Source organism: Cebus imitator, unplaced genomic scaffold (genome assembly GCF_001604975.1).
Source record: "Cebus imitator isolate Cc_AM_T3 unplaced genomic scaffold, Cebus_imitator-1.0 Scaffold38, whole genome shotgun sequence".
In the NCBI taxonomy this organism is placed as follows: Eukaryota; Metazoa; Chordata; class Mammalia; order Primates; family Cebidae; genus Cebus; species Cebus imitator.
In genome coordinates this window covers 9,455,479-9,467,406 of record NW_016107353.1, presented here as the reverse complement: position 1 = coordinate 9,467,406, position 11,928 = coordinate 9,455,479, and the positions used below count along the sequence as shown (strand labels likewise).

Sequence of the window (11,928 nt, the reverse complement as noted above, 5' to 3'; positions counted from 1 at the left end):
AAAAGGGCAATTTTTTTTTTAAAGTAAAAGGATATACTACAGGCATTGAGCTCTGACTGCAAGTTAATAGAGTGGTACTATGTTCTACCCATGATCTCAATATATTTAATAATATTTTGTTAAATGCTTAAAAATAAACAAAAAAACCTATCTTTCTGTAGTTTGTATTATGAAAACAACAGAGATTCTTCCCCCATAGAAAAGTGCATCACAGTCCTTAATGTGCTTCTTCAAACTACTCCTCCCCTACTTTTCCTTACGAATTCCACTATGCCATAGGGGTGTGTATGTGTAGAGAGAGAAAACAAAGATTTCTAGGGATGAGACTTGGTAAGCTGAATTTTTAACACGTGCCTCAGGCAACTCTGATGCACACAGTATTTGAGGTGATGGCTATCTCAATTACCCTGATTCGATCATCATACACAGTACAGATTTATCAAGCTGTGTACATGTACCCCGTCAAAATATGTACAATCATGTCATCAATTTTTTACTTAAAAATTAATAAATTAATTAAAAGTAAGCAGAGACAATCATCACTTTCTACTTAATGGCATCATGAGACAACATGACCTTATGTTTAATGCAATCTAATTCTTTAAAACCAAAATAAGTTTAAAGTAAAATAGAAGATATTCATCAATGAGGCCACTGTATAATATTTTTAATTCCATCAATAATATAAGTAAATGGCATAATTCAGAAGAACTAAAAGTTAGAATTTGGGAACCACGATGTAGGCACTGAATAAGCAATAAACTACTGGTATCAAATGAGAATCATGAAGATTCTCATTCACTTAATCAATAGTTCCCACTTATTCTATCCTACTGATAAGATCTCCACAAATGTATACATCTGTAAAATCTTACCACAGAAGGAGCAAGTCCCTTTGAATTCTGTTTCTTCTTGGGTTTTGAAGGGGTTTGCTTGTCTGAGGTATTGTGAGCTCCACTGATTTGATTTACTTGCCTATAAAACCCATCTGAAAGATATTCCAAGGAAATTTAGGTTTCAGGATTCTTACATACTGAATGTAACACGTGTATGTAAAACTTCAATATTAAGTTATTTTTGACCAAATTGGTGAAATTAAAGCCAACAGAACTACATTTCCTGTGAGACTATAATGTATAAAAAGGAACAGATGTTTATAACAGTTTTAATAATTGCCAAAACTTGGAAACAACCAAGATGTCCTTCAGTAGGTGAATGGATAAACTGTGGTCCGTTCAAACAGTGGAATATTATTCAGTCCTAAAAAGAATGAGCTTGATAAAGCCATAAAAAGACATGGAGGGAATGTAACTGGTTGCACTGGGCTTAGATCAGTGGTTGCCAGGGCTTAGAGGGAGGTAGTGATGAATAAGTGGAGGACAGAGGATTTCTAGGGTAGTGAAACTATTTTGTATGATACTCCTATGGTGGACATATGTCATTACACATTTGTCAATATAACACTAATTATAAACTCTGAGTGACAGCCTGTGTTGAAATAGGTTCACTGATTATAACAAAAGTACCACTCTGGCATAGGTTGGATGTCAGTGGGGTAGGCTGTCTGTGGGTGGGACAGGGGCTATATGGGAACTCTCTGTACTTTCTGCTCAATTTTGCTGTGAACATAAAACTGCTATACAAAATAAGGTTTATTAAAATTTTTCTAAATAATTTATTATATATTTCAAAATAGCTAGAAAAATGGGAGGCCCAGGTGGGCAGATCGCCTGAGGTAAGGAATTCCAGACTAGCCTGGCCAACATGGCGAAACCCCGTCTATACTAAAAATACAAAAATTAGCTGGGCGTGGTGGTGCACGCCTATAATTCCAGCTACTTGAGAGGCTGAAGTAAGAGAATCACTTGAACCCGGGAGGCAGAGGTTGCAGTGAGCTGAGATCACGCCACTGCACTCCAGCCTGGGCAATCGACTGAGACTCCGTCTCAAAAAAAAAAAAAAAAAAAAAAAAAACAAAAAAAAAAAAAAAAAAAAAAAAAAAGCTAGAGGAATTGTAATGTCGCCAACACAAAGAAAAGATAAATGCTGGATATCCCAATCACCCTGATTTGATCATTACATGTTCTGTATGTATCAAGATATCACATATGCCCCCAAAATACGTAGAACTATGTTATCAATTTTTTAAAATGCAGATACTAAAAAAACTTTTAATAAATTAAAGTGAACAGTGAAATAATCACCACTATATGCTTAATGGCATCATGAGACAACCATGAGCTTATTATTTACTTCAAATTAACTTTAAAATCAGGCCAGGAATGGTGGCTCACGCCTGTAATCCCAGCACTTTGGAAGGCCAAGGCAGGCAGATCACTTGATGTCAGGAATTCAAGACCAGTCTGGCAAACATGGTGAAACCCCGTCTCTACTAAAAAAAATACAAAAATTAGCCAGGTGTGGTGGTGGGTGCCTGTAATCCCAGTTACTCAGGAGGCTGAGATAGGGGAATTGCTTGAACCCAGGTAAGAGAGATTGCAGTGAGCTGAGTTTGTGTCGCTGTACTCCATCCTGGGTGACAGAGACTCCATCTCAAAAAAATAAAAATAAAAATTCTTAAAAACCTAAATAAATTTAATTAAAAGATATTTACCAGTGAGGCTGTGTAATAGTATTTTTAAATCCATCAAGAATGTGGTAAATGGCATTATAATTCAAAGACAATACCAGATAAATACATGAGTGTAATACTTGCAACAATCACTAAGATCTTGAGAACTGGAACAGTGAGCAGAAATGGGGAATTATGCGTACATGCTCCTGGTGGTGATCAGATGAAATCACTAACTCTTTCACTCAAAATTAAGTATAGGGTGATCCCAAATCTCTCAAAATTAAAATAGAACTAGACAACCTTTTTTGTTGCACCTGGTATCCCAGACCATAATGTTGCCATCTCTTCCACCTGTACAGAATACAGCTGTGGGGAAATAAACAGATTATTAAGAGGTTAACAAAACCAGTCAATGACATATATTTCAATTTCCTTATCTATTATGTGCTAGGTACTGTATCTGGCATGGGAGATCAAAAATGTAAAAATATATGGCTCAATAACAGATAGGAGAAAGGACTGCAAAAAGCTTGAGATGCTAATGTTGAACAAAACTTTATAGAATCACCCCTCTGTAAATTTTTTAAAACCCATACAAAATACTTTATATAGTACAGTTATAGTAAGAATGACAAGCAAGAGCCAAAATACAGAGTGTTTGCTATTTTAAATGTTAGCTACTATCCCACATGACTAATACAAATTATCTCAATCCTTGCTATCGACCTTATTAGGTAGGTAGCAAGAGAGGCACAGAGAGGTAAGTAACTTGTAAAGGTACTCTTGGCAGTATGAATCTAGAGCTTATACTCCAAACCTCTAAACTGTATTGGTTCAATAGAAAAATATGGACCAGATTCGTATGAAATTTGTCAAAGAGGTTGCCTCTGGGGTGCAATGGTATTGGAGAAGGCACTATAGGAGAACTTCAATTTATCTGTTTTATTCTTTAAAATTAGGCCAAAAAACCCCTGCTTCCTGTGTGAAAGAGTTAGCACTTAAACTAATCCACTTGTATAGGCTGTAAGTGGGATAAAACACAAAAACAGCTACCTGAGGGCTCTGTGGAAATGAAACTAAAACATGCAATTTTTCTTACTGATACATAACATTTTACATATTTATAGGATATTTGTGCTATTTTGATGCCTGCACAGAATGTATTATGATCAAGTCAGGGTAGCTGGGCTATCCATCACCTTGAGTATTTATCATTTCTATATGCTGGGAACATTTCAAGTTTTCTAGCTACTTGAAATATACAATATTTTGTAAGGTGACAATTGTCAGATATTAAACAATGGGACTTATACCATCTAACTTTATGTTTGTGTCCATCAAGCAAACTTTTTTCATTCCCCCTTCATACCCACACACTTTCCAGCCTCTGGTTATCTATCATTCTACTCTCTACTTTCATGAGATTCACTGCTGTAGCACCCACATGTAAGTGAGAACATGTGAAATTTATCTTTTGCGCTTGGCTTGCTTAACATAATATTGATGCAAGTGACATAATTTCATTCCTTCTTATGGCCAAATAGTATTCAACTGTATATATGCTACATATTTAGAAACTCTATTTGTCCATTAATAGGCTGATTCCATATCTTGGCTATTGTGAATAGTGCTGCAATAGTGTGACTGCAGTTATTCCTTTGATACACTGATTTCTCTTCCTTTGGATAATACCCAATGAGACTGCTGGATCATACGGTAACTCTATTTTTAGTTTGAGAAATCTTACTGTTTTCCATAGTGGCTATACTTATTTACATTCACATCAACAATGTACAAGAGTTCTCTTTTCTCCACATCCTTGCCAGCATCTGTTTTGTTTAATACTAGCCATTCTAACTGGGCTAGGATGATATCTTACTGTGGTTATTTCTCATATGGAGCAGTTTTTCACATACCTGGAAAGTTTTCACCTGCTATTTTGTTTTTTATCTTTGCCTTCTGGGACACTGAAAATTCATGTATTTGGCCATTTGATAGTGTCCCACATTGCCATGAAAGCTTTAGTTATTCACCTTTATTATTTTTTGTCTATTTTTGTCTGACTAGGTTATTTCAAAAAATGTCTTCAAGTTCTGAGATTCTTCCGCTTGATCTATTGCTGAAGCTTTCAAATGTATTTCGTAGTTCCAGAATTTCATTCTATTGTATGATACCCAACTCTCTGGTAAATTCCTCATTCATATCCTTAATTATTTTTCTGTTTCTTTGTATTGTCTTTCAGAATTCTCTTGTATCTCACTGAGCTTCTTTAGTATCAGTATTTTGGATCATTTTTCCAGGATTTTGTGTATTTCTTTTTGATTGGGATTTGTTGGAGAATTACTGTGTTCCTCTGGATGTGTCGCATATCCTTGGTTTTTGACGTTTCCTGTGTTTGCATGTTATTTGTGCACCTGGTTTAACAGCTGCTTCTTCCAATTTTTTGAATTTGGTTTGTAATGGAGAACATGTTCCTAAAGATGTATCTATGATGATGGTTGGAAAGGACACTTGGCTTTCATTCTGGATGCATTAAGTAGTGTAGTCTCTATCATTCCTTTTGGCCGTAAATAGAGTCAGTAATATCTGTGGTTTTGTTGGTAGATCAGATGTGGTTGTTAGTGTGGACTCGTTAAGTCTTGCCAGAAACTGAAATATCAAGAGGGCCAGTCTTCAGGCCCCAGTGATGGCAGCAGTGGTCTGAGCCTGCCTGTCCTTCGGCCCCAAGGCAGCATACAATGGCACTGGTGTTAATGGATCCAGGCAGGTAGATTCTTGGGCACTCAGATGGCTTCCTCAGGTACTGGAAATGGCAGCAGTGGGCCTTGTGGGTGGGCAAGTTCTTGAGCCCCTGGGCAGCAGGTGTGGAGTGGTATGGGTGATGACAGTAGCAGTGATGGAAAAATCCCTTGGAACCCAAGTATTCTGTACTAGTGTTGGTGGTGGCTGATAGGTTGGACAGGCCAGTCCCCAGACCTGCAGATTGCATGTACAGGTGGGTGCCAGCTGTAGTAGTAGCAGGTTGAGTAGGCCCAACTTCAGACTCTAGGAGTGCTCAGGTATCACTGCTGACGAACTGAACTGGGTGATCCTTAGGCCTCCTAGATTGTGCTTGGGTAGTGGCGGCTATGAAGACAGGCTGGGTGGAAATGTCCTCAGGGACTCTGGTGGTGCACGCAGGTGCTGGCTATGGAAGGCAGGGGTGGGGTGATCCCCAGGCTTCTGGTGGAATGCTCAGGTAGGGGCAGCAGCAGCTATGCTGCAGTACTGATATGGAGAGTGGGGTTGCTTTCCCTGGGAGCAGCCATAGGCAGGTAGTTAGGGGACTGAGCTTTGCTCATACCTCTGCCCTGCAGCAGCCCCTCTGCTCAGAGGAATGGGGTCACTGGCTCCCAATTCAGTCTGAGTGGCAGGGCAGGGCAGGACGTAGTCTGGTGGGGGCTGGGATCTGAAAATCACGCTGTGTTGCAGCTGCTTAGGACTTAGGGGTTGTGGGATCCAGTATGATATCTCTCTGGACCAATGCCTTCACGAAGTCTCCAGGCAGCTCCCTATGTTAGTCTCAGGGCCTGTGAGCATCAAGGGGGTCCCTCATGGGTAATGCTATTAGAGTTCACAGTGGGTATTTGGGCTGCTGGGGGTCCCACTTACTCTTCCTCTGCATAGGAAGCCTCTCCAGATTCCTAGCTGATTGCAAACAGGCTGCCTTACTTTTCTCCTTCATTGCTTTCAGAGTTTATCACTTTTCGGTTGAATTCCAGTGTTCTCTCTTAGATGATCTATTTGAAGTGTGATTATGTACTCTCACTATCACCATAATTATCTCACTATTTTGATTCCACTCTGTGGAAGAGGTAAGTACCAGAAGCATCTGGTCAGTCATGTTGAAACTCCTCCTTTAATTCAGCACTTTTAAAGTGTCAGGAACTATTCATTCCTTTTAACAGCTTTGATTGTACAGATTCTCACTCAGGTTCATTTTCCCCCTCTTTTGTTGGAATTCACTCTGCCTAAAATAGAAATTGTTTGGGGGTAAAATTTACTCCTCTCTTTAAGTTACCACTTTCCTCTTTTTTTTTTTTTTTTTAGACAGTCTCTCCTTTTCCCCCCTGCTGGAATAGAGTGGCATGATCTTGGCTCACTGCAACCTCCGCCTCCCGGGTTCAACCAATTCTCCTGTCTCAGCCTCCCGAGTAGGTGGGATTACAGTCATGCACTACCACAACTGACTAATTTTTTATATTTTTGGTAGAAACTGGGTTTCGTCATCTTGGACAGGCTGGTCTCAAACTCCTTGACCTCAGGTGATTTGCCCACTTTGGCCTCCCAAAGTGCTGGGATTACAGGCGTGAGCCACTGCGCCTGGCCCGCTTTCCTCTTAAACATGCGATGTTTGGAGGGGAGTCAACATTTTTAGCAAATGGTTGGAGTGAAATTAAGTTACTGGGTTTTTTTTTTTTTTTGGTCTTTTTTGGTGGTTTTACCTTGAGAGCAGCCATAGTTGAAGCATTAATACCAGGCAGCTAAAATGTAAATTAAAAAATCTGCCATCTTTCAAGACAGATGAACCATGAAAAGGAGACTGGGAGCAATAAGAACAGTCAGAGAGTGAGGGGATGGGGAAACCCTGGAGACAGCTAGAGAATGGGAACCCATAATTTCATGTTTAAACTCAGTCCAAGTCTCTGGCTGACCCCTGTACCATATGGGCAACAGAAAACTGAAAGCAGTTTGCAACTGAGGCTTAAACTAAAGAAAATAATTGAGGTAAGACCCACTGTCCTCTTGCAGGTGTAACAGTCTGCAATTTGGATCTAAACAAGTGAATTGTCTGTGAAAAAAGGAATACCAACTCTTTTCTAAGCAATATAACAGAATCTAGAATCCAACATGCCATTTGCAATGTCCAGAATATAATCTTAAATTGCTTGACTTACAAAGAGCCAGGAAAATGAATTGTTCTCAAGGGAAAATAAATCAATGGAAGCCAATCCCAAGATAATCCAGATGTTATCAGATAAGGTTGTAAAGGATACATAACCATGTTAAATGAGTTAAAGAAACATATACTTAGCCTGGGCAACATGTTGAAACCACATCTCTACAAAAAATACAAAAATTAGCTGGGTGTGGTGGTATGCACCTATAGTCTCAGCTACTTGGGAGGCTGAGGTGGGAGGACCACTTGAGACTGGGAGCAGATTTTGCCACTGCACTCCAGCCTGGGTGACAGAATGAGACCCTGTCTCAAAAAAGAAAAGAAAAGAAAAGAAAAAAACATATACACTTGCAATCAACCAAAAGATGATAAATCTCAGCAGGAAAACAAATACACAAACAAATGGAAGGTCAGGCATTGTGGCTCATGCCTGTTAATATCAGTATTTTGGGAGGCTGAGGTGGGCAGATCCCTTGAGCCCAGAAGTTCAAGACAAGCCTGAGCAACATGGCAAAACCCCATTGCTACAAAAAATACAAAAAGAAATTAGCCAGGAATGGTGGCATTCGTCTATGGTTCTAGCTACTCTGGTGGCTAAGATAGGAGGATTGCTTGAGCCCAGGAGGTTAAAGCTGCAGTGAGCTGTGATCATGCTACTTTCCTCTAACCTGGGTAAAAGAGCGAGACTCTGCCTTAAAAAAATAAAAAATTTTAGAACTGAAAACCACTATTTGAAATGAAAAAAATTCACTGGATGGGCATAAGAAGACTGGAGAAAACAGAGAAAGTAAACTTTAGGACAAATTAATTGAAATCATTCAATTTGAAGAAGAGAGAGAAAAACAGAACTGAACATTATGCTAAATGAAAGAAGCCAGTCACAGAAGACCACATATTGTATCATTCCATTTGCATGCATGTGTATAATTGGCAAATCTGGAGAGAAAGAAATTACTATAGTGGTTGTATGGGGTTGAAAGGAATAGGTAAAAGTATTGCTAACGTGTTCAAGTTTCTTTTCAGCTGATGAAAAGGTTCTAAGTTTATATTGTGGTGATAGCTGCACAACTCTGTGAATAAACTAAAACATGTACTTTAAATGGATGAATTTTACGGCTTGTTCGTTATATCTTAAATTTAGGATAACTGGGAAAAAAAAAAAAAAAAGAAAAAGAAAACCTTAAGGACTCATGGGATAATTTAGAAAAGTCAAATATATGAGCAATTGAAAAAATATATATATATGAGTAATTAAGGTACCAGAAGAAGCAGGGAGGACAGAGATTATGAATAAATTAGGCAGAAAATACATTTCTTTCTTTTTTTTTTTTCTTTTGAGACAGAGTCTCTCTCTGTCACCCAGCTGGAGTATGGAGGGCAGTAGTGTGATCTCGGCCAACTGCAACCTCCGCCTCCCAAGTTCAAGTGATTCTCCTGCCTCAGCCCCAAGTAGCTGGAATTACAAACTCCCATCACGTCGCCCAGCTAATTTTTGTATTTTTAGTAGAGACAAAGTTTCACTGTGTTGGCCAGACGGGTCTTGAACTCCTGACCTCAAGTGACCTGCCCACCTCAGCCTCCCAAAGTGCTGGGATTACAGGCCCGAGCAACCATGCCTGGCCAGAAAAAAATATTTCAAGAAATAATAGCAGTAAATTTCCCTATTCAGTAAAAAGGAATTTACAAATTCAAAAAGTTCAGCAAGCCTCAAACAGGATAACTATGAAGGAAATCATGACTAGACAAATCATAATTAAACTGCTGGAAACCAAAGACAGAAAATCCTGAAAGTACTCAGGAAAAACAGCATATTGTATGCAGGGAAATGATTTTAACAACCACAGAGTTCTCAATGAAACCACAGATGATAGTGGAACATCTTCAGGCAATGAAAAGAAAAAAAGCTGTTGACCCAAAATTTCATATCCATCAAAAATGTCCTTCTAGAATGACAATGAAATAAAGACATTTTCAGATAAAGGAAAACAAAGGTAATTTATTACCACTAGACTCATACTATAAGAAACATTAAGGGAAATTCTTTAAGGAAATCATACCAAAGAGGAAAAAGATGGCAACACCAGGGAGGAATCATGAGTTCAGGGAGGAAGTTGTGGGTTCAGTTTTTGACATGTTGAATCTGAAGTACTGGCAGAGAGGTTAAGGCTAGGAATATAGATCTGGGTCAACACAAGTAGAGTGAAAAACAAAACAAAACTAGTAGAGATGAAACTGTCCAAGAAGGCATAGGTTGAAAGCAAAACAAAGACCAAACACCAACTCCTGGGCCTTGACAACACTTCAAGCTAGGTAAAAGCAACTATGAAAGAATAAAGAGAAAGACAAAAGAAGAACCAGAAAGGAGTGGTCTATCATAGATTCTAAGGAAATAATTTTATTGAAATGTTATCAATGGCCTGAAGTGTAACATACAAGCAGAAGAAAAGAACTGGAAAGTTTCAGGGTTTCTGATAATTAGATATGTTAATAACTTTAGCAAGAGTGATTTGATGAAGAGGACTACTTTGAAAAGTAGATTAAACCAAATTAGAGGAGATAGAAAATATGAAACAGTAACAACTAAAAGAGAACATGGGGTTAAGATATTTGGGAAAATAGGTCACATTCTTGAGTCTTTCCTGAGAAGAATCAGACAATAGAGAGGGAGAGCTTCAAGATACAGGAGCCATGGGGATACATGTAATGGCAGAAGGTCTTGGGGAGGATCAAGAATGTTTCTCAATTTTAGCTGCACATTGGAATCCCTTGAGGAACTTAAAAAAAAAATGCCTGGCCCACTTCTAAGACATTCTCATTTAATTAAAACTTGAGAATGAAGAATGAGAAAGAAGGTGCAAATTTAGGTAAGTTTGTAGGAGAGGAAATAGAAATACATTTATAATCAATTTTAATTATCTCTCAAAAGTTCTAATACCTGCCCTTTTGCCACACAAAGCACTTATCTAGTTCATTTTCTTCGCTTTTAGGTGGCAGATATTTAGGGAAAAATTCCATTAGTATGACTATGTCCAGTTAGGATTATTTACATCCTGCCCATGTAGGGTGGAAAGAACTGGACCAATGATCTTTTCTACCAAGCTATCTATCAAAAAACCCCAGAAAACACTAAGCATTTATATGGTTCTCTGACTGACTGATTATAGACTAATCAATTGATTTAATTTATTTTGAGATTGGGTCTAACTCTTTTGCCCAGGCTAGAGTGCAGTGGCACAGTCATAACTCAATACAGCCTCAAACTCCTTGGCTCAAGTGATCCTCCCACCTCAGACTCTGAAGTAGCTGGGATTACAGGTGCATACCACTGTACCAAGCTAATTAATTTTCTTAGACATAGGGTCTCACTGTGTTACCCAGGCCACCTGGCCTCAAGCAATCTTCCTACCTCAGCCTCTCAAGTTGCTGGTATTATAGGCGTGAGCCACTATAATAAGCTCAGATTTTAAAAAAAGCATTCATATTTCACACCTCACTTTTATGTCTACAATATTTTTGTGACCTAAATAGAATAGGTATGTATCTCATTAAATTAGGAAAAGGCGGCCCAAGAAGGTGAAATCACTTTGCCCAAGAGTCCAGAATGAAACAAAGGACTTCCATACTTAGTTGCAGAGGGCTTATGGCTGATGGAATGAGTGGAGCTAATATCTATTCCGTTTACCAAAAACAAACCACAGTGCTTGGGAATAGTATCCGATCAGACTAATTCACATTAGAGCACCTATGGACTACTGAAAGCCATGAAAAAATCCACCTGCCCCAATTTCAAACTCAGTGCCTTTTCTTCTAGATCTCATTGTCTTGAGATAGACTGATTCACATACAGAGTTGTAAAAATTAAGCAAAAGGACCAAAAGATACGATGTTTTCCATTAGTCTTTAGTTAGGTAAATTTTCATTATCTAAATTATTTTTACAAACTCAGAGTGAACTCTGACACAGGAGTGTAGTAAACTAGATCACAAGCAAACCTACTTTTATACTTAAATATGTTAATAAAAAGTTATGCAGAAATTAAAAAAAATCATGCCACATGTCCCCTTCAAGGTTCTAGTTTCAACTGCAACCACAGGAGATTAAAACTGACTTTCTTAAAAGTCCAAGCCGGGCTGGGCATGGTGGCTCATGCCTATAATCACAGTACTTTGGGAAGCCAAGGTGGGAGATCACTTGATGTTAGGAGTTTGAGACCAACCTGGCCAAGGTGGTGAAACACTGTCTCTACTAAAAAGACAAAAATTTGCTGGGCGTGGTGGTGTGTGCCTATAATCCCAGTTACTTGGGTGGCTGAGGCATGAGAATCGTTTGAACCTGGGAGGTGGAGATTGTAGTAAGCTATCAAGCCACTGCATTCCAGCCTGGGCAACAGAGTGAGACTTTGTCTCAAAAAAAA

At 38.7% G+C, this 11,928-nt stretch overlaps 1 protein-coding gene across 1 annotated transcript in view; it reads right to left on the bottom strand.

Annotated features, from left to right (window-relative positions):
• DTL (denticleless E3 ubiquitin protein ligase homolog) overlaps positions 1–11,928 on the bottom strand; it is a 61,016-nt gene that overhangs the window by 36,409 nt on the left and 12,679 nt on the right. The window contains exons 6-7 of the mRNA XM_017525597.2: positions 2,876–2,941; positions 876–988 (exon numbers count right to left, since the gene is read on the bottom strand). Coding sequence (XP_017381086.1) covers positions 876–988; positions 2,876–2,941 — 179 coding nt within the window. The remainder of the gene's footprint in view (positions 1–875; positions 989–2,875; positions 2,942–11,928) is intronic.